Source organism: Tenrec ecaudatus, chromosome X, assembly GCF_050624435.1.
Source record: "Tenrec ecaudatus isolate mTenEca1 chromosome X, mTenEca1.hap1, whole genome shotgun sequence".
Taxonomy (NCBI): domain Eukaryota; kingdom Metazoa; phylum Chordata; class Mammalia; order Afrosoricida; family Tenrecidae; genus Tenrec; species Tenrec ecaudatus.
In genome coordinates, this window is record NC_134548.1 from 136,881,649 (window position 1) to 136,904,857 (window position 23,209).

General features: G+C 45.7%; 1 protein-coding gene across 3 annotated transcripts in view; it reads right to left on the reverse strand.

Annotated features, from left to right (window-relative positions):
* TENM1 (teneurin transmembrane protein 1) overlaps window positions 1-23,209 on the reverse strand; it is a 697,668-nt gene that overhangs the window by 11,691 nt on the left and 662,768 nt on the right. For all 3 annotated transcript variants that reach the window (XM_075538255.1, XM_075538256.1, XM_075538254.1), the window contains one exon: window positions 1,033-1,329. In XM_075538255.1, coding sequence (XP_075394370.1) covers window positions 1,033-1,329 — 297 coding nt within the window. The remainder of the gene's footprint in view (window positions 1-1,032; window positions 1,330-23,209) is intronic.

The following is a 23,209-nucleotide window of genomic DNA, read 5'->3' on the forward strand; positions in this document are numbered from 1 at the left end:
GACACCATTTGTGACCTCTCTCCTTTTGACTTGCCCTCCTGGCGGAGTGCCTAGGGCGTTCTAACGTGTTCGATTCCCCAACGACAGACTCTGGGAAAGAGTGAACTATGTGTATACCGACATACCACCCTGGTCACACCGTGCAAACACAGACAGAAGACATTGGGAGGTATATCATAAAGGCTCGATGCCCCTCAATGCGTGATCATTTGCCACCTGAGCTCTGTGCACTCCTATGACTTTTCAAAGGAGTTCTAGGGGTTACCTTGCACTGATCACCCTTGAATCCTCAAAGGAAAACATTTTTTGGTGGTCCTAGAAATTAATCAGGGCTGAGAAATGCAGCTGAACACAGACTTGGGCAACTAGAGGCAGTATCTTAGGAGACCAGACACAGATGGCAGAGAGAGATCAATTGGGCAGAAGGCATTTTGCAGTGGGGGGAGGGGCTGCTCTTTGAGAGACGGTGCCTGGGGTGGGATTAGAATCCTTTTCTATCCTAGCAGACAGAGGCCAAGAGCTCCCATTAGAGACCTACTGGCGACTCACTGCACACACAAGATCATTACCAGCGAGGCCCCACTGTCACTACCGCCACAGGCCAATTACTTGGGAAAATTAGCCCTCAAATGTCTACTGCTAAAATAGCCCTGACAATCCTAACAAAATTAGTAATTCTTATCTTCCTGGCTAGAGTCTCTACCAGAGTTGAAATACATTAACACACCATTTTATAATTTTCTCGCTGTTTTACCTCCATATATAGGCTCTCAGAATAATAAAGAGGCCTTTTCAAAAGCACGAGCAAATATGCTTAAAGGAGGAGAAAGCTCGCCCTTTCGCCTCCATTCACCAGAGCCGCTAGCAGAGTGGGGGCGGGGCAGGTTTCCCCCCTGGAAGCCGCAGAGGAAACCGAGTAGGGGCATTTCTCTCACAGGTCCGTGGCCCGGTGGACAAGGGCAGTCCCTTTCACTGTTCTCATCCAGAACCCCCAACTCACTTGGTTCTTTTCTTTCTGTCCTACATCCTTACCTTTTCTAAGTAGGTATAGCTCCATATTTTCCCATCAGCCCAGGTTCTGGAAATGATTTTTCCACTCTGGTCATATTCCATTTTTTCATTCCATGTCCCTCTTTGAATAAAGGTCACCAGTCCTGAAGGAGAATACGTGATGTTCACTTCATTATATCGGCTTACAGGAGACCACAGAATGGGCCGGCCCGTCTGGTCATAAAGAATGCGAAGGGTGAATTTCCGATGGTCATCGTAGATCTTTCCTGTGCGCGTTATGTGATCAAAATCAATGGAGAGCAGGTTTCTGTTATGGGCCTAGAGTGAAAAAGATGTAAAGTAGATGTAAGCACTGCATTGATTCTCCTCACAATCACAAAGTCTTACCTGATCCTCCAACTGTACAGTTTCTCTCAAGCTTTAAACGCATGGCCAAAAGTCTCAGTAATTGTACCATACCATACACGTTGCCATAGTGGGTTTGACCTTGGGCTGGTAACCGTATGGTTAGTGGTTCGAAATCACCAGCGGCTCCTCGGGAGGAAGATGAGACTTTCTACTTCCTGTAAAGAGTTCCAGTCTTAGAAACCACAGAGGCAGCTCTATTCTGTCCTAGAGGGTCGATATGATTAGGAATGGGCTCGATGGTAATGAGCTAACAGTGGCCGCTGAGTTCATTTTGACTCCTGCTGTGGTAGTTTATGTCAACTTGGATGTGTATGCAAGTGTAGAGGGGAATCCAACCTATCCGTCAGGTCACAGCCGGATGATGCCTCCTTAGGGGTGTGGCCTTTTCTGTAAGAGAGACACTGAGAACTTCTTCTTCTCTGCCCCCTTGGCCGTCCCGCTTGCTGGGACTCTGGCCTGTGTTCAGGGATGGCCCCACGTGGGTGCCCAATCGTGAGAGTAGTCTGCGCCCCACCATGTTCCCAGCCACCTTGGATCCATGTGACTCTGCACCCTCCAACCTGTGATCTCCCTGAATGCCACTCCACCTCTCTAAATTACCTGCCTGCAGCTCTGTGAGTCTAAAGTGGGCTCTGGATAACATCTGGCCAAGGAATTTAAGTTGGACTGAACTGAGATGCCTTCTTGATATAAGACTACTTCTTAAAAAAAAAAAAGACTTCTGCTTGATATCCAGTTCTTATACCTAGTCGAGTGTCACTGGTTTTGTCTCTCTAGAAAACCCAGCCGAACACACCTGGCAGCCCCATTTGTCTCAGAGTAGTTGGGTTTCCAGTGCATGATTGTGTCAGAATTCGATCACCAGGCCTTCCTTCCAAAGCACCTCTGGGTGGACTGGAAACGCTAAACTCTTGGACAGTAGTCGAGCATGTTAAACGCTGGCACGAACTTTTACCGATTATCAGAGTTTATTCTATGTGAGTCCAAGGAGCCCTGGTGGTGGAACGGCTAGATGCGTTGTGCTGCTAAGAGCAAGGTCTGCAGTTTGAAACCACCAGCCACTCCTTGGGGAAAATATGAGGCTTTCTACTCCCATAAGGAGGTATGGTCTCAGAAACCCTAGTTCTACCCTGTCCACTTGATGGCAGGGGTTTGGTTTTTGGTGAATGCCTCCTACAGAGTGGGGAATCACTCTCCCTTTTTGATCCCCTGGTGTGCCCAAATTTAGACTCATGACTTAGTGATGTGATTAGAAATCCAGTGTATCCTCACTCATCTACACAGAGCTTTCCTGTGTTGGCATCATGCTCGCCCAGCTGAGCTTGGAGTTACATGACCTCACATCCAACACAGGGGAATGTGGGTATGGAACCTCACTTCAAATGATCTCCAGGGAGTCCCAGCAGGCAAGCAAAGTAAGCTTGGTAGCTCCCCAGCTCTTACAAGGGTGATACTAAATTTGGATTCCGTGTTTAGAATCACTTTGTAGTGTGGCCTGGTTCTGGTGCTCAGCATCCTCTACTGCATGCTAGTACTCTCTCGGCGCCCCCTCAAAACTTACCCGCTGTCCTAGAGGGATCTTGTTTGAGGGGCCGCAGAAGGGCTCTGTAGCACAGCCCTCTATGGGGCTGGACTCTGATGGAATTCACCAGCATCCAGAGGAGATAGATCCTCAAGTAACTAAATGACTTGGGTGAACAAGTTGAAAACTCAGCAAGAAACCAATTTCTGCTTGGATTTCCAAGTAACTCGACAACTGACCTAATCTTGATTGAATTTCAATTAGGAGTATTGGAGTGTGGCAGACCCGATAATGACCATGCAACTGTTAAAAATGCCAGTATTCAAATGTGGTGTTCCCGACGAAAAGTTGTTGTGGATTTTAGTCACTCAGGAGGTTTGGACCCTTGTTGGAAGGTGTGTGGCCGAAGGCTATTTGAAAAGGGGTAGAGGGAGTTGGAAAGTCAAGGGGAAGACTGGAAGGTCAAAGGGGAAGACCTTAACTATCGAGAAGTTTTCATTTTCATTTGTTTTATCAAGTTTTTATTCTGAAAAGTTGGGAGACTCCAAGACATCACAAAGTAGTTTAGAAAAACATACACCCATGCAACATTTTCAACATGCACATTTCAGTGACGTTGGCAACACACTGTGCTTTGTGTTGGAATTCTCTGTATCTCTACCCGTACTGTTTCACCACTATGGACTTAGACCAGTGTTTCCCTAAGCGGGCGATACTGTCCCCGGGGGACTGATGGAATGATTTTTTTGGTGGGGGGCTGCCAAAGAAGATATCTATACTTTATCCTGGAATATAGGCTATAGTACAAAAGTGTTTCGTTGTCAGGGGTGCTGAGGAATTTTCAGGAAACTGTGACTGAGACTCTCTGCCTGTGATGTGTGCTTTAGAGTTACTGCTGTCAATTTTACCTCAGATAGATAATTCTTTCAAAGCCTTCAATGCTCAAAGCTAGCATTCTTTCCAAGTTGAGGGAAATTATTTTTTAAAGATGACTTCATGGAATAATTTCAGTTCAGTGTTCAAAATTATTTCTGTCGGCAATAGATTCAGGGACTTCCCCAGTCTAAATGGATCCCTTCAGTCTGATTTCCATAAGAATGTGAGGTTCTGAGCCACATGTTTCTTTCTTTTGATCAGGATTCATTGAGTAGGTCCCAAGGAGAGAAATTTTGATTGGGGCAGAGGGAGGCAGAGTGTATCTTACAGGGAAGGAACAAAAGTCCAGAATGACAAAGGAAAGACCTGCAGACGTATAATAGCAGAGAGGTGGGGGTCAGAAGACATTTAATTATTTGTTCTTGAACTCGCCACATCATTTATCTAAACCATAGTTTCCTTATCTGTGAAATGGGAGTGATATTACTACTTTATGTCATAGCTAGGTTAAGAATGAACAAAGGTAATTAGCTCTCAGTCTAACAATAGACAGGTCTATAAGGGTAACAATAACATAGGGGAGGTTATGGACACTTGAGAATAATCAATCACCTGAGATCGGAAGGGCAACATTTAACCAAGGATGAAGTTCAGAATGGTTAAAAAGGAAGGAGGAGTACAAATTCCTGTGAAAATTTGCAGGCTTGGAGACTCACAGAGGCAGTTTTATCCTTCCCTATAGGGTTGCTATAAGTCCGCATTAACTTGAGGAAGATTGATAATATTCTCTTACATAAAATAACAATGATGTCTCTAAGGTGAGCTAGAGTCATATATATATATATGTATATATATATATATATATAAATGATGCATGAATGGATTTGGGGCGTAAACTAGCCTCAATTCAAGAATAATTAGTTATTATTCTTGATACTCACCCTCATGAAGAGATCACTGAAGATATGGGTGCTACAGCAAAGTATGGTGAAAAAACTAGATGGTGACCAGCTATCAGAAAGAATAGATCTGGGGGGGTCTTAAAGCTTGCCTCCAAACAAGCAGCCATCTCAGTGAGGCGACAACTAAGTCCACATGGGAGAAGTGCACCAGCCTGAGTGATCCAAGGATTGTAAATAATATAATCCAAATCTGAAGGAGGGAATTGCATCAGAGCTTAAATTGTGAGCACCTGGTTTGCGAAAGGCTCCGGATGAGAGTGGAAGCCCCAAATGCATTTGCTGGTCTCACACACGGCTTGAGTCTCTGATTATAGCTGAGGGATGTGAACAGCCCTGTTATCAGGGGAGGCTGGTGGGAGATGAGTGCTAATGAGGGCTAACAATGATGGGCATAAGAATGAAGAAAATGTTCTAAAACAGATTGTGGTGATGATTGTACAACTGACTCTCCATGATGCAATTAAACTATTGCATTGGATGATGTGTGAATTATGGGCCAATGAAACCATTTAAAAAAGAGAACGGAGGAGGAACGAAAACAGGAACACCAAAAGGAAGCGGGATAAGTGATGTTACATTCAGGGGATTACCATCAGTGAGATGAAAAGAAATGTGTATGAATTGTTGAATGGAAAACAGATAATCCTCCTGGTCACTCTTCAAGCCTGGAACTGAACTACTCACTCTGGTGGCTCAACTTGTAACCAATGACCAGGCCTTTAAGATGGACAGTAATGCAGGGGAGGTGTGCGCGCCTTAGAATAATCAACCGTATGAGATGCAAAGGGAAGTACTTGCCCATAAGACAGGGAGGCACAGGCAAGCAGGATGTATGGATGTTAAACACAGAGAGGAGGCAAAGAGTGCGTTCTTCCATTGTGGGGATTGCAATCAATGTCATGAAGTAAAATGTGCATGAAATGTTGAATAGAAAAACAATGTCGCTGTCAAATTTCATTCAAATCAAAATAAAAAGTAACAAGAAAAACAACACCTAAATACAGATGCTCTCCTCTGTAAATCTTCACCCAATTTAGAAAAAAAAAAGTAAAACAACAACAACAGCAAAAGGAGGGAATGATATCAGAGCTTCAATGTATTATTCTATTACCTGCCACTTAAAAAACCCCCCAAACATTTTCTTAGAACATAATCCAGACATCACACCATTCCATAGTTGAGTCATATGCAGTGAATGCTGGGTGACAGTGGAAGCCTGAAGTGCATCAGCAGGATCTACACCTGGAAAAAGCCTCTGGTGATTTCCTTCTGCCCATGATGGAGGGATGGGAACAACCTGGCCATCAGACAGAGTATTGGAGAGACGACTACAGTGGATTAAAATGAAAACGCTGACTTGAATGCTGGAAACTTTATCGTTTGATCTCCCTTTTGACACACTTTGAGTTTGATTTGTTTTTTCTTATTTTCTGGTGTATTTTTTCTCAAGCTGGGTTTTATATCTGTTGTATTTTTGTTATTGTTGGTAGCCTTCTCGACTTTCTGTTATGTATTTTTCTGGTTTTCGGTATATGAAACCCAGGATGAGTAAATTTACAGAGATAAGAACTAGATTAAGGGCTCCTGGGGGGTACGGCAGGGGAGCTGATAGGTAAGGGGGAGCTGATATCAAGGAGTAAAAGAAGAAAGAAAATGCTTTGAAACTGATTGTGGTCGTGATTGTATAACACTGTTTGATACGACTGAACTATGGAATGGTATAATGTCTGGATGATGTCCTAAGAAAATGATTTTTTAAAGTGTCAGTTAACAGAATAATATGGCATCCAGAACCTGTAACTTATGCAAATGCTCCTCTAAATGTGTGCAAAAATTAACCAAAAATAGCTTAAATATATCTGTATGTTGGCATAACATAAGGCAATGTATTATGAATAGGTAAAATCTATGACCTCTTCTTTCTATGACTATTGTTTTGTCTCTACTAATTATACTGCATAAATTAACAAATGAATAAATAAAGCTGGGGAAAAAGAATGACTAAATGAGATGACATTATATTTCTTGGCAAATTTTAAACAATATCAGTAATGATCATTTTTACAATATAGTATATTAATGCTTACAGTTTGGGGGATGCTGAAAAGTCTATAAATGGCACTTTGTCATCATCAAAAAGACCATTTCCCCAATTGAGGCTGTAACTTTTTTTCCTTTTAAAAATTATGATAGTGGGGGCTCATACAGCTCTTATAACATTCCATACATCAATTGTACCAAGCATATTTGTACATAGGTTGCCATCATCATTTCCAAAACACTTTCTACTTGATCTCTTGGTATACTCTCCTCTTTTTTTCGCTTCCTTTCCTCACCCTCCCACCCTGGTGAATCCTTGATCAATTATATATTGTTATTATTTCATATCTTACACTGTACATTGTCCCCCTTCACCCTCATTTCTGTTATTTTTCCCCTTCGGGAGGAGGCTATATATCCAACATTTTGATGGGTTCCCCCTTTCTCCCCTTTCATCCTGGATCATCCTCTACCCTTATGATATCGCTACTCCCACTACTGTTCCTGAGGTTTTTATCTGTCCTGAATTCCATGTGTCCAGAGGTTTTATCTGCACCAGTGTGTGTTCTCTGGTCTAGCCAGATTTGCAAGGTAGAACTGGGTCATGTTAGTGGGGTATGGGGGCGCATTCAGGAACTAGAGGAATGATCTGATTCATTCGCGCTATACTACACTTTGGTTGAATCATCCCTTCCTTATGACCCTTCTGTGAGGAGATATCCAATTGTCTATAGATGGACTGTGGGTCTCCACTCCAAACCCTCTCTTTTACATTGATACAGTTGTGTTTTTTGGTATCTTTTGATGCCTGCTACCTGATCTTGTGGACATCTTGAGATCACACAGGCTGGTGTGCTTCTTCCATGCGGGCTTATTTGCTTCCCTGCTAGATAACTGCTTGTTTGACTTCAAGCCTGTAAGACCCCAGATGCTGTATCTTTTGATATCTGTGCACGATCCATTCTCTTTACCATATTTGCTTACGTACCCATTTTGTCTTCAATGATTTTGTCGGGAAGGTGAGTATTAAGGTGGACCAGGTTATTAGAACAAAGTGTTCTTGTGTTAAGGGAGGCCTTGATTAGAGACTCAAAGTTCTTCTCATGTCTTCATATTGAACATATAAATATATGGACATTGACCTCTATCCCTTTCATTATAAAGTAATATAATTACATATATATGCATATGGCTATACCTCTATAAATAGATTTTGCCTCCTACTTCTTTCCTCTATTTCCTCTATTTCCTTTCACCTCCCTCCTATCCCACTATCAGGCTCACCCTGCACTCGGCATTCAGTGATTCTCTTGAACTTGATCAAACCCCACCAGGCTTTATACCCTCTCCTCACCATACATTTTAGATCTCTTGTTCCCTTATCTCTGAGTTTGTTGGCTCCCCACTCCCTCTCCCCATCCTCTCCTCTCCTAAGTCCCTCCGGAACCACAGGTCCCGTTGTTTTCTCCTTGGGACTGTTCATCCTGCCTAACTTATATAGATAGACATAGGGTGAAAGAAAAACAAAAACAAACAAACAAAACAAATTAAAACAAACAAATAAAACAAAACAAGAAACAAAAACCCCAGTAGATGGTTCCAGGTCTGTCTGCTGATCCTTATGTATGCTTTCCGATCAAGTCTGAAGAGTTTCCAAGCCCTGCCCCCAAGTCAGAAGTTTATTTTCAGGATTCCTCGGAGACTTGGCTACTTTGCTCCCCTTGCTGCCCTGTTGCATGCACTCCCTTCGCCTTTCATGCCGCTGTGCATGGGGACAGACCGGGCACACTTTCCACACTGTCTCCAGTTAGAGCTTACATTCTGAGCACTAGGTTTGCAGAGGGCTACAGATACCAGCGAAAGCCCCAAACCTGTTTTCTGCATTCTCACATGGATTAAGCCTCCTTTGATTACCTTCTGCCTATTAGCCAAGGTCATGAACAGTCTCCCCATCAGGCAGAGTGCAGTAGAAATTGGATTACTACCACTCTAACAGCCCCCGGCTGAGGCAACCTCCCTTAGGGGCTTGCCTGGGTGTGTCCCTGATGCAGATTGCCATGAGCTACGGCCTGAATGCCTTGACAAGAGGTTCCTGACCAATCTTACGTTTAGTAGAATGCACATCTTCCAATCAGAGTCCCATTCTCATTTTTGTAGTCCAACCTGCAACTGTGATGTACTGACCTGCCACCAAGCATGCTTCTGAGACCACGTCCTTTGTCCTCCCATGCCCTGTGGATGCCATCCTTTCTCTGGAAACCCTTGACGCCATTCTGACCTCAGGCCACTGGTCTCCCTCATCCAGATGATCTGTTCTGGCCTTTGTCCTGTTTGACTTAATAAATGTTCTTAAATTATACTTGAGATTAGGGGTCTCTTTTGTACCCTAAAACAATAGGTCACTGTGTTTTTTTCTCACTTTATTTAGACCTTTGGATATTAGACAATGTAGAGCTTGGCCTACTACATTGATATCTATGAGAATTATCAGTATGATTCCAAACAGCATGTTAAATATCTGGCTAATGAAGTGGTGGTCGATATTAGGACTTAACCATACTCAGAATGAACCGATTCACTAGTTATTCACCTGAACATTTTATGTATCGGTTTTAAACTTGTGTGGTCAAGAAATCCCTTTAAGATAGAGGGACTACACTTCAACCAAGTGCACCAAGACGTGAATGCAACATACTGGCATGAAGCAGGTATAGAGAGGTCTGCGGGGCCAGGCCCAACCTCAGCTACATGGATATCCCTCCCCCGCTACCAGAAGAATGCACTTCAAAGAACAGCACTGAAGCTACAGCTCAGGGAGAGGGGCATGTCTGATCAGAGCAAACAGGAGCAAACGAAGAGGGCAGGAGAGAGTAGAACACATCCTGGCCCACCAAGCTCTGAGGGTGCTAATCTTGCTCAGAGCAGCCAATGCACAGAGAGGACCATAAAGCAGGCCCCACCACCATGAGACATGACATCCCTCACTGACCCATAGCTCTTCCAGGGACAACACTGGAGGCACAGTGCAGGAATTGTGCCTGATCTGACCCCACCATACAGGGATGAAACACTAATGGTGTGCAACAGAACAGCAAGGGGAGTAAAGCAATGAAGTCCCCAGGGAATATCAAAAACAGACTTTGTGGCCAGGGCATGGCACCCCACCATGCTTAGCTGGAAAACACTCCTAAATGTCAAGAACTATTTATAGGCTTTTTTGGGTAGTCGTTGTTTTGTTTTCTTTTGTGGGTTTTTTTTTTTGCTGTCTTGTTTTTTTTTTTTTTTTTTTTGCTTATTATTGTCTCTGCATGTCTATCTAGATAAGATAGGCGGGATAAACAATCCAGAGGAGAAAACAATGGGCTGATGGTTCTGGGGGGGGGGGACACGGGAGAGGGGGAGGTGGGGGAAAGGAAAGGGGGTGTCAACAAACCCAGGGACAAGGGAACAGCAAATGATCTAAAATCAATGGCAAGGAAGTCATACGATGCCTGGTGGGGCTTGATCAAGGGCAGCGTAGCCAAGAGGAATTACTGAAACCTGAATGATGGCTGAACATGATAGTGGGACAAGAGGAAAGTAAAAGAAAATAGAGGTAAAAACTAGGAGGCAAAGGACATTTATAGCGGTCTGAATACAGGCATGTAAACATGTAACTATAGTTATATATAATGATAGGGAAATAGACCTATGTACATATATTTATACATTAAGTATTAAGGTAACAGATGGACATTGGGCCTCGACTCAAGTACTCCCTCAATGCAAGAACACTTTGTTCTAATAACCTGGTATTCTGTGATCCTCACCTTCCCAACATGATTGCTAAAGACAAAATGGGCGCATAAGAAAATGTGGTGAATAGAGCTGATGGTGCCAGGCAATTTCAAGATATAGCACCTGGGGTCTTAGAGGCTTGAAGATAAACAAAAGACGATCTTGCTGAGAAGCAACAAAGCACACATGGAAGAAGCACACCAGCCTGTGTGATCATGAGGTGTCAATGGGATCAGGTATCAGGCATCAAAGACCCAGAACAAAAAAGCTTATCAGTGTGCATGAAGACATCTCCTTACCATTGCTGAAAAATCCAATCCCCCAACCCCCTCCAAAACGTCCAAGCCATTGAAAGTGCTGGGGAGCACAGCTCGACTTTGACACACATGGGGTCACCATGAGTCACAGCGGATGTAGGGCAACAACAGGCTTATGCCTGCATATTTACCAAATAAAACTAAGATTTGGTTTCAAGTCCTGAATACTACTTTTTGCTAATGTTTTATTTTGAGGGTGTTCTTTATTTTATTGAATAGTCTTAAGATATGGCTTTTAATGGTTACATCACATCTGTTACAGGAGAAACATTTCTTATCTAAGTTAGAGCTTTCATTTTCCATTTTTCTTTCATAGCTCATATGTTGTTGGACATTCATATTTATACTGTTATAGATTAAGGATACACTTGTTTATTCTAACAGTATAAATAGAATAAATAAATAGAATTATTGGGCCAAATAATAAGAACATATTAAAGATTTCCAATGAAATTTGATAAATTAATTTACAGCATACAAGAGTTATACGGACTTATGCTCCCTTTAACTAGGTGTGGCAGTTATATAATCTCCTGATAACTTGTGAAGGGGTTGAGTCTAGCCTGTTAATCAGGTCACAGCTTGATGTCTCATTTGGAGGCGCTATGTAAATAAATAACTCACTGGAGGCCAGACCCCTACTACTGCAGTTATGCTAGAGCATGAAGACCCCTGCCACCACTGAGATGCTTCCACCACTGGATCCACAAGACTTTCCACCCACTGGGCTGTGATTTTCCTGCATTCGGTATGAGTCTGAAGAGGAATTTATAGATTGGTATCAGACATATAGGCTAATATTGGACTTAGGAACTTGATCTGGACTGGGCTGGGATGTTTTCTTAACGTACAATTACTCCTTAGATAAAGCTCTTTCTTATATAGATACATATGAGTTTCTATCAATTTGTTTCTCTAGTCTACCCACACTAACTCACTAGGAATGGTCAGCCCCTCTCATCCTCTTCTTACTGGCAATGTGTAGCATCATGGTTAGTACATGTCGTAAATATATTACTAAGGCTTACATTTGCCTTTTTTTGATTACTACAACCAGAATGCTGCTTAGAATGGAGACTGGTAATATTTCATCTCACACACTTTGGACACTTTATCAGGAGAGACAAGTCCCTGGAAAGGACATCAAAAAAGAGGAAGACCCTCAGAAAGACTGACTGACGACATTGGCCCCAACAATGCAGTTATACACAACAGCGATTGGGAAGATGGCACAGGGTTGGCGCAGGGTTTCATGTTTGTTGTCTTTATTTGTCTAGTCGACAGCACCTAGAAACAAGTCAAACCACATGCTTATAAAAAACATTTATTGGCCCCCATGTATGCCTTCAAGAACATGTCTGTTCAAGAAGGGTGCCCATTTTTCTATGGGACACGGTAAAATGCCTTCTTTTCTATGGAGCTTTTCTTTTTGCTTCCCGTTTTTTTTCGTTCACTTTCTTTTTTAACCCGATGAGGCTAATAATAATCTTCGTTTTGCCCCTTAACACTGAGCTTCTGCGAAAAAGGTCCAATTGAATACTCTGTGCCATGAAAGTACCCAAACAAAAGAAGGCCTTCGTCACCTACTGTTGCTGTAACAGAAAAGACCACTCTGAAAGGCAGGATGGTGGTTCCAGTTAGGGGACAAACTCGTAACCACTGTGCCACCAGGCCTCCGTTTCTCTTCTAATGCTGCCAATAACCCTTTGCATTCCTGTCTACCCCTTCCTGCTTGGTGTGTTTCTGTGTCTACTCTTTTTATCATGGATAATTTCTTAATGTAGACCTGATTAGGGTTAGGGCTCACCTTCCAGTGGCATGGTCTCACTAATGTCCCCAAAGAAACCTCTATTTGAAAACAAGGTCTTATTTAGAGCTGCAGGGGTTTAGATCTTCAATGCATGTCTTTTTTTTTTCAGGGCGTGGGGAGGATATAATCTGATCTGCAACACATTCTGATTAGATATTCATATAGTGCCCGGGGCAGGCTTAGTCGCGGGGACAGGTTTCATTCGGCAAAGAGCCATAGATTGGGAAACACGGCTTGTTCCGCCAAGGCCAGCAGTGTTATGGTGCAGAAGGTCCCCTGCACTGCTGCTGTCATCTAAAAGGCAGTAGAGAGACACACACTTTCTGCCTTTTGATCCGCAAGGCTCTGGCACCTATAAGGAACCAGGTGCTCTTTCTTCAACTGCTTTTCCTGCTGTTTGATAGCAACATATTTCCAACTGTAATCCGTTCATTTACAACAGCTATAAAATATCCATGTACTCCTGGAGACGGTTGTACTTTATGTTAAAGAGCCAAAGTAACAAGTGATTTCCAGTTCAAGTCACTTTGGGGTTTTATTTGTCTGATAGATTAAGTTTACTACTTGAGAACACATTTCGTAATAAAGTCATTACAGCCACACACGCAGGGATCACTGCTAAAAACCAACTGCAACGGCAAGCCCAGGAACACTCGGCCTAATGTACTTTCTCAGCCTGTCACGACATCTGCAGCCCGCACCTCTCTGTTTCTGGAGCGTGTGGCTGCTAGAACGCAAGTTTCAAAGTCAGGTTTGGAAGTGGATGCAAAAATCCAGTTACGAGCTGAAAGGCACCAAAGGAATCAAAGATGCCACAGATTCTGCCTGGATCGCCAGTGGAAGCCATGTGCACACAGGCTGGGAAGGAGCCTGCTGCCTAGGCAACCTCTCTTCTCCCTTGCTCAGGGCTTTGAGTGCTAATGCGCCTCCAGCCTCCACAGCAGGAAGGAGAACTAAGCACAACCCCCGTCTAAGTGCTTGCTTGCCCGAAAGACCAATATGGCTTTTGAACTCAGGGTGAGCTATCAATCCTTACTTCTAATCTCCCTTGAAACTCTCTATCCCAACCCTTTCCCTGGGGAAGAGAGGTGCAGAGAAAGGACTGAACTTTGGGACTAGCCTCTGTTAAGATTTTGCAGCCTTAGAGACCCGAGAGAGGTCACAGGGAGTTGGAATGGTTTCAACGGCACTGGGGTTGGTTTGGAAAATATATATTGGAATCCCAAGACCCCTACAGGAACCATCGAGTTGATTGTGACACATCGTGACCCTATAGGACAGGGTGGAACTATCCCCTGTGGGCTTCTCTGGCTGTAACTCTTGACAGGAGTAGAAAGCCTCGTTTGTCTTTCCCAGAGAGACAGCTGGCTCCAAACTGCTGACCTGTCGGTTACCACTTCAATGCATAGCCCACTACGTCACCAATTCTGGGACAGAATAGGAGCTTTGTCACAGAAGCAAGGGTGCTTATACTGGTGGGGTGGGGTAGGGAAGATAGATGCCACACGCCAAGGAATACCTTGGAGAAGCCGACACCAGACTCGCCGCTGCTCGGAGCAGGCAGAGAACACCTCCCCCACGAGCAGCCCCCTGAATTCCAACTTCTAGCCCCTGCACTGTGAGAAAAAAGCGCCGTTCCTTTCCCGCTGGTAGCAGTTCTGTGTCAGCAGCATGAGGTCACTACGACAGCCCAAGGCCAAAAGGGTCTCTGAGCGGGTTTCCTATTGAACAAGATTGCCGAGGCTGGCCACGGATGCGCTAACTGTCCTGGTGTGGCAAGAAAGCTCGTCTTGGCTTTTTTTTTTTTTAACATAGAGGAAGAAGCTTTAAGTTTTAATTTATACATGGAGTTCCCTTAGGTTTTTAAGCATTATTATTTAATTAAAAGCCTGCCTCCATTGTACTAATAAGCATAGTCAGGTTCTGGTTCACACTGTCTGGAGGCGGCAGCCGTGTGTCCTGGGCAGTGAGTTGGGGCCAGAGCTGCCACCCAAGAGCAGCGTGTCTGGGGTGGGGCGGGGTGGGGTGGGCCCAGCCTCAAGGAAAATGATGACAGATAAGGATCTCTGTTAGGCGAAACAGTAGGCAACTGGGGGCAGTTGGTGGGATCCCCAGTGGCATCATGGTGACGCCTTGGGCAAGGTCAACAGTTCGAAACCACCAGCTACTCCATGGGAGAAAGACTGGGTTTGCTTTTCCTGTAGATTACAGCCTTGGAATTTCACAGCGGGCAGTTCTACCCTGTCCTACAGGGCTGTGATGCGTCGGACCCAACTCGATGGCAGTGAGGTTGGCTGTTTTTCTCTCTCTCTGGTTTGGATGTGCCCATGTGGCGAGTTGAGACGGTTCGACCAAATAGATGTGTGCATAAAGTGCTGAGCACTGAGCTATGGTTCCCGGGGTTGATTTTCTTCCATCTACCTGGAGGACGCACTGCTAATCTTTACTGGAGTGGAAAGCCCCAACTCCCACGGAGCGGCTACTGGTTGGACCTGCTGGCCTGGTGCTTAGCAGCCCACTGTGACATCCACTAAGTCCCCTGGAGTCCTCTTCCACACAAAGGAGAAGTGGGAATTTTCAGGGGTCTGCTTAGCACTTCGGTGCCAATGGGATATGTACTTCCACAGTGTTTCCTACAAATCAGCAAGGCGTGCATTGAGTTTTAGCACTGACCTCTCTTATTCCATCTGAGATTTCCTGGGTTTTTTTAGCCTGCTTTGTTTGTCTCTGCCAATACCCCCCCCCCTACCCCCAGGATACTTTTTATCTTGTCAGCCCACAAAAGCTTTGTGCTAGGAAGGGTTTTAGGACATGGGTTAATGGGCCAGATTGCCAGAATCTGAATCCTCAGTCACCACTTACTAGGTGTGTGGCCTCTCGGCGTGCCAGCTTCTTCATCTTAAAAATGGGAACATTGGAACCCATTGGATCTGGTGCTTTGAGCAATGAGATGCTTTGAGGTATGTAAATGAAGAGTGAATGGCAACCCACATAGTTCTGACCTCACTGAATATTAGCTACTAGGATGATGATGAAGGGTACTATTGTTACTACTATGAAGAGAGTTGGCATAAATCCATAGGGAGCCTTCTCTAGCAAGGAGCTCTGGGGGGGTAGTGGGTTAGAAGTTGGGTTCCTAACCACAAGCTCAATTGTTCGAAACCACCAGCTGCTCCAGGGGAGCAAGACCAGGCTTTCAATTCCCGTGAAGAGTTACACTCTCAGCAACCCACAGGGGTGGTTCTATCCTGATCAAAAGGGTTGCTATGAGGGGGCCTCCATTCCAGGGGCGGGAGTTAAAATTTTAGGGAGGAAAGGGTCAGGAAACCCTGGGCATAGCAGTTCTTCTTGGAACTCTGACGCATGCTGCTCATCTGATTTGGGCCACTATCTTAGTCAGTTTAGTTTCCAGTGTAGCCATAAGCACTGTTTTACACCAAATCCTCAGTGCCTATATGCACATGGAATACTAATTACCCTTTACTTATTTGAGTCAGGTTGATGCAAGATGAACAAATGTATAGTTTCTATTTTTTGAGGGTCCCCAAGCATCCGCCCCCCCCTCCCCAAAGCAACACTGCCCAGTGGCCCGCAGACCTTCAGGTGACTCCTTAGGGGGTCAACGCTCTGCTAAAAATGAAACATATATTTAAAAATAGATTAGCGGAGCTGCAGGCAGGCACCTTATCTAAAGTCTCATACGATGAATCCCTCCACCCAGGCGGAGGAAGTTCAAATAGCAGGAAGCCAATGAGAGGTTGCACTTTGTGCACCCCTGCAGCTCGGGGCCCTGTCAGCAAAGGCACTTTCCGAGAAGCGAGGGAGCTGCCGGAACCCTCCTGGCTGCCTTCCAGATTCCCCAGCGTGTGTGTCAGCCTGGGGCCCAGGGCTTCCATGGGGCTCCTTCCTCGTCCCAGAGCTCAGCTCACGCATGCACACTCTCATGTCGCATTTACAAGCCCCGCCGGGAGCTGAGCTCCCACTGATCTTTGAGTGGAGGAAGGAAGAACAAGAAAAAAAAAATCAATTGTAAGGGCTTGAGATTCGTCTTTGTTTCCTTTTCCTTGTAAACACGTAAGCATCCTACTTGATTTTATGAGTTTGTTTTGGCACGCTGGGCTGCCTGCAGTCTTTATTTCTTTATATTTATTTTTAATAAAGGGAGGCTGCCATTTCAGGGCTGTGGTGGTAACCTCAGCACTCGGCCTGCGCAGTCCTGCTCCGGGACCCGAGGCGGTGCTGCGTCTCATCTAACAGCCTTCTTAGCCACGGACACAGCCAGGTGCAAGCTGGGTGTCACTCCTACACCAGTTCGCTTTTGGGGTGCGTCCAACTCCTTTACAACGGCCTCGATTGTGATGTGCACTTTAATTTCTCGATTGTCCGGGGAAATGTATTTATGGTGACAGATGGAGGTGGCAGATGAGAAGATACATGGACTGGATGCAAAAGTACTTAGCAAGGAAGAGGAACAAGTCAAACACATCTCAGGTTGAGGGGAGTGTGGGGGCAGATTTGTTTTTAAACAAATGAGATGTCAGGATGTTAATGTGATCGATTATACTTAATGGTGTGGCTGAAGGACGGGAACCCTGGCTCTGTATGAAAACAAAAAAACCCACTGATCTTTGGAGCAAGGCGGCATTTGCTGATTCATCTCCAAGAACAGATCTATGCCTTTGTGTGATCTCTGCAATTAGAAGGGTTGGAGAGGTTGTGGCCAATAGCTTTTCCAGCTCTTGACGTCCACCATCTCATCAAAGGGACCTTTAAATGAATCTGCCACTCCAGTGCTTGCTACCATGCTGCCCTGCCATATTTACATGTGGCAGCACCCCCCTGGGTGCTCTGTTGTAGAAGAGCTCAACTGCCCACAGTTAATTCTAGTGTTTGTTTTTATCCCCTGCATCCCGGGCCTGTGGGGCAGGGACCCTCTGGCCCTATTTATTGGGCAGCCAAAAGTTGGATTTAGTTGGAAGATGATGGATGGATGACTATCTGGACCTGGCTTTACGATTCAACAGCTTTGGTTTCACCACCTGCCTTGGCTCTGGGATGGCATTGCCACCAGGAGTGCACAAATCAGCTCAAGGTCTTAAAGACCTGAAGGCCATAGGGAGGTGGTTTCTTTGCATTCAGGTGGACCAATGGGTCATTGCATACTCAGCCCAGGAAGTGAGAAAGTTTCATCCCAAGTATCATCCTTTTGCCCCATGAAGGGCCACCAGAAATGGAGAATCCGACAGCCTACCTTGTAACCACTATGCCACCAGGGCTCCCTGACCCTATTTGCAACAGAACAGAACACTACCCAGTCCTGGGTCAGCCTTACAATTTTCACTTGGTTTGAGTTCATTGTTGCAGCTTTTATTCTGACCCACAGCGACTCTATTTAGGGTTTTTAAGGCTGTAAATCTTTATGGGAGCCAACAGCCTCATTTTTCTCCTGCAGAGAGTCTGGTGGGTTTGAACCTTCAACCTTGCCATTAGTCCAACATCTAGCCCACAGCCACCAGGGTTCCTTTTTCACCAGGGCTGGGAGGCTCTAATCTATATAGGTGGTACCTCCTGTGTAGCTCTCTCTTGCCTTAGGTCACTTTTATTTTGTATCCCGACAACTGCTACCCAGTGAATCTCTTGGCATGGGGAACCCTCCCTTCCCATCAATCCTTTCACCTCACTCTCCCATATCCAGTCCATTCTGACTCAGCAAGCAGTCCTGTGGAACAGAGTAGAACTGCCCCTGTGCATTTCCAAGGCTGCAAATTTTAAAAGGAGCAGATAGCCTCATCTTTCTGTTGCAGATCGGTTAGTGAGTTCAAACCACTGACCTTGTGGTGAGCAAACCAATGCTTAACTGATACCACTAGGGTTCCTTACTAGATGTGAAGAGGACCCACCTTTGGTACATATAAAATCACCCAGGAAAGAAAATTACCTTGTAAAAATGCATACCTACTATTTGGGCATGTGTGATATGCCTAATTTTTTTCTTCTACTAATTTGGATGAGTGGCCCTACAGGCGCCCTGGTGGCGTAGTGGTTATGAGTTGGGCTGCAATCTGCAAGGTGAGCAGTTCGAAATCACTGGCTGCTCCCAGGAAGAAAGAGGGGGTTTTCTATTCCTGTGAATAGTTATACTCCTAGAAACTCACGGGATCAATTCTACCCTGCTCAATAGGGCCACTGTGAGTCCAAATCGACTTGATGGCAGTGAGTTGATGGCAGCCCCTGGAGCCCTGGAGGCTTAGTGAGTTAGGTGCAGGGCTGCCTAACTGATAGGTGCACAGTTCGAAATCACCCAGATGCTCCATGGGAGAAAGCTGATCCTTCCTACTCCAGTAAGAGTTCATGGGGGAGGGAGGAAAAATAATTAGGAGCTGATACCAAGGGCTCAAGTAGAAAGAAAATGTTTTGAAAAAGATGATGGCAACATATGTGCAGATGTGTTTGACACAATGGATATATGTATGGATTGTGATAAGAGCTGTAAGAGCCCCCAATAAAATAAAATGAACTGTTTTATGGACATGTAATTCCCATATCATACAATTCAATGGTTTAATCTTGTTTAATCTGTACAATCATTATCAAGAAAAAGCAAGAAAAAGATACACCGTCCCAGAAGCTCACAGAAGCAGTCTGATCTCTGTCCTGGAGGGTCATCATGAGTTGGAATCGACTTGATGGCAGTGAGTTTGGTTTTAGAATAGGGGGGCTCAGTGGCACAGCGAGTTACTTTTTGGGCTGCTAACTACAAGGTCAGCCATTAGAATCCCCAGCAGCTCTGTGGGAGAAAGATGAGGTGCTCTGCTTCTGTAAAGAGTTACAATCTTGGAACTCACTGGGGCTATTCTACCATGTCCCATCGAGTGGCTAGGAGTCAGCATTGATTTGATGACAGTGAGGTTTGAATCTGGGGACATGGAGGCAGCACAATAAATCCCCATGGATGGGCGGAGCAGGTAAGAGTGAACCAGTTAAAGAGTGCCCCTCCTCCTCTGACTCCTCGAAGCCCCGTGTGCCTGGCAGTCAGCCCGTTGTCCGGAAGCACCCACACTTGCCAGTACATGAGAGCCCATTATTTGTCTCTTTTTGTCAGCACCGGAACGAGAAGTCAGGTCCTGCCAAGGTGATTTATAGATTAATTATTTTAAGGAACAGGGCAGCACAGCATGATGTAGTGGAAAGAGCGCTGGACTAGGCGAAGACCTGCATTTTAGTCTTGGCTCTGCTCTCTAATAGCTGTTTGACTTTCGGCAAATCACTTAACCTCTCTGGGCCTTTGCCTCCTTATCTGTAAATTGGGAATAACAATACCCGGTGGTTGTGTGGTTGTGGCAATCAAATAAAATCCTAGGGATGAAGGCCTGTTGCTAACTCTATAGCACTGTGGTGGTGGGCTGTTATGTAGATTCTGACTCCTAATAACCCAATGTGACAGTGTCTAACTTTCCCACAGCCTTTCCCTGGCTGTCATCTTTACTGACACAGGTCACTCGGTCGTTTCTCTTGAGGAGCCGATGGTAGGGTCACACTACCAACCTTTGGGTTAGCGGCCAAGCTCTTCATCGTGTGCCCTGAGTTTATTTTCTAAAGCCCTAAACGTATATCACGGAAGCCCTGGTGACATACCGGTTATGCGTCCAGACGCTAACAGGAAGGCCAGCTGTTGGAAACAGCCAGTTGCTCCTTGGCAGAAGTTTGAGGCTTCCTATTCCTGTCAAGAGTCAACAGTCTCAGAAACACACAGGGGCAGTTCTACCCTGTCCTCTAGGGTCACAAGGAATCAGAGCCGACTCGCTGGTAGGGTGTTGAGTGAAGCAGCCCTAAAGGATGGCTACTATGAGATTTCTAGGGATCTGCCTAGCCCCACCAGGGAGTCGAACAAAAACCCAAACCAAACCCACTGCCTTGGGCCCAGCTCCCACTCCTAGTGACTCTGTATAGGATTGTTAAGATTGTAAACCTTGTAGCCTCATCTTTCTCGCCAAGTTTGCAGGGCAATGCTTACACAACATCAGCAGCCTAGTTAGTGAGGGGGTCCACTTTTCCAGTTCAAGGACCTCAGGGGGTTTCCTGAGAATCACATCAAGGAGACAGTCATGAGGTTTTTCCCAGATAAACCATTCTACAATGTTCTGCAACTAAGCCACGGGATGAAATAATGGTCAAATGCTAACTACTCACTGCCATCAAGTCGATGCTGACTCAGTTATGACTCATAGTGACCACCCTGTGGGTTTCTAAGACGGTAACTGTTTATGTGCGTAGAAAGCCCCGGCTCCCTCCCTCAGAGCAGCTGGTGGTTTCAAACTGCTGACCCTGCAGATCAAAGCCTCCGGCCTAACCACTAAGCCATCAGGGATCCGAATGATGAATTGTTTGAACTGAACAACACATCACTCTTCTGCTTACCACTAATGAGACTTAAAATGGTTTATGATCATGAGTGTGTCAACACTAAGGACGATTTGAATTATTGAGCATAAATGAGAGTTTGCATTCTCTATTATCCGTACATGCAGAGGAGGGAGGGAGGGAAGAAAAGACAGGGCGAGTTATCCTAAAACGTGGAAAATCCCTAAGTCTATGTATGGGTTCATAATGTTCCATGAAGTCTAGAGGCTGGGAGTGGCACTGGCAGATCATTATTTGAATCCATTCCCCTGCCCCCCCGCCCCCACCCCCCTGCCCCACCGTGGTTACTCTATGAGGTCGCTAAGCCACATGTTGGTTATTTGAACATCTATTCTCTGTCTGGTTTAGCTCTGGCTTAAGTTTTCCTCAAGGGAAAGGCCAGTCTATTCCTTCTGAGAAAATATCACACCAAACATTGTTTTAATAATGTCTAAACATCATTTCCCCAACTAAGCTACATGTTCCTCAGGGACAATAATAAATTCTGAATTTCCTTCATGAATGTTTCCTCTGCTCCGTGGAGACATATGCAAACACACACACACACGCACATACGCGCACACACATGGGTATGTGCTCCCAGCCTACCACCATGCTAATCAAATGGGCAAGTGACAGATGAAGAACAAAACAGCTTTTTTCAAGCCAGCTATCAAAGTAGGTGTTCAGTTCCTCTCTCTGACACCTCCTTCTAGGGTTCTAGCTCAAAGCACTGCCAGTGAGTCAGTTCTGGCTCTGTTTCAGGTTTCCCAGGTTCATCTGTCTCCTGCAGAGTGGCTGCTGGGTTTGAACAGCTGACCTTGTGGTTCGAAACCCAATACCTGGCCCACAGTGCCACCAGGGCTCCCGGGGTTCTACCCAGGAGGCCCCAGTTCAAGTACTCTTCTGCTAGAAACCCTCCCTGCTGCCCACCCAGGGAGGCTGGCCTCCTTGGACTGGTTTCGCGTCTCCATTCCATGGCATATCTGGTCAAGATTCTATTAGAATCTGGCCAATAGGAACGAAATGGGCACATGAACTTGTGTGGGGGACAGCTGCAGTTAAAATGATACAACAAAATACAATGACTCCCCCCTCCCAGTCTGTGTGGGTGTCACCACCGCACCTACGGAACAGGGAGCAACTGTTTTTCTGTCCTTATCAACCCACATGACTGGCTTGACTGCTTCTCCCTGGAATTCGCTGCTAGGCGTGGCCTGAGTCAAAGTCTTAAGGTTTCTGTGTCTTTTGTGGGACTGAGTGAAAGGCCAGCATCCCAAGCATGCTGCAGGTGCCCACAGCAGGCCTGGCCTCTCGGGGGAGGGGGTGGATAGAACTGTCTCCGTCAGGCTGGCAGCTGCTCTGGGGCTACTAGTGAATGTTACCATTGTATGCAAGTCAGGCACGTCATCTGATCGTTGGCCAAGGTTCAAAAAGAGACCAGCAGACAGGGTGCTGTGGATGGTGTAGGTATCGTGGGCTGCGCAAAAGCAATTTGGGTTGAGGGTTCTTAGGTGAGTTGTGGTGAGTGGTGCTTGGTAGGACGCTGAGGACTCTCTAATCTTTAATTTCCTTCAGGAAATTCCCTCCGAGTGCCTCTATAGACCCTTCCTCCCCCCCCCGCCCCCCCCCCCCCCCCCGCAGGCCTTCATCAGTATTCATGGCACCGATATCCCTCACAGCTTTGCCCCTTTCATCTTGCCTTTGTCCCTGTGCCGCCTTGGGTCTTACAGGGCTCGCGGTGTATGCGTCCGGGCTTCCCAAGGAAAATCAGAAGGAAGAACCTGGATCAGCCCCGTGCGTCCGAGAACCATCCCCAAGGGGTGCTGGGAGGGACCCAGGCGGGCTTCCTGACTCAACGCACCTCTCCATCCTGACTGTCCGGGTGCCTGAAACCGCTCCGATTAGAGTGCTGTAGCTGGCTAATGACAAACAAAGCTCCCACTAGCACGCTCTTTCAAGGGTACAAAACCGTTCGTAGCCATTGGCACCCTCTCTTGAATGCGGCTATCATAGAAGCTAGTCGGTCATCTAGAAAAGCTGGGGGACACGGGACTCCAGCGGGCCACAGCCGCGCGGCTTTCAA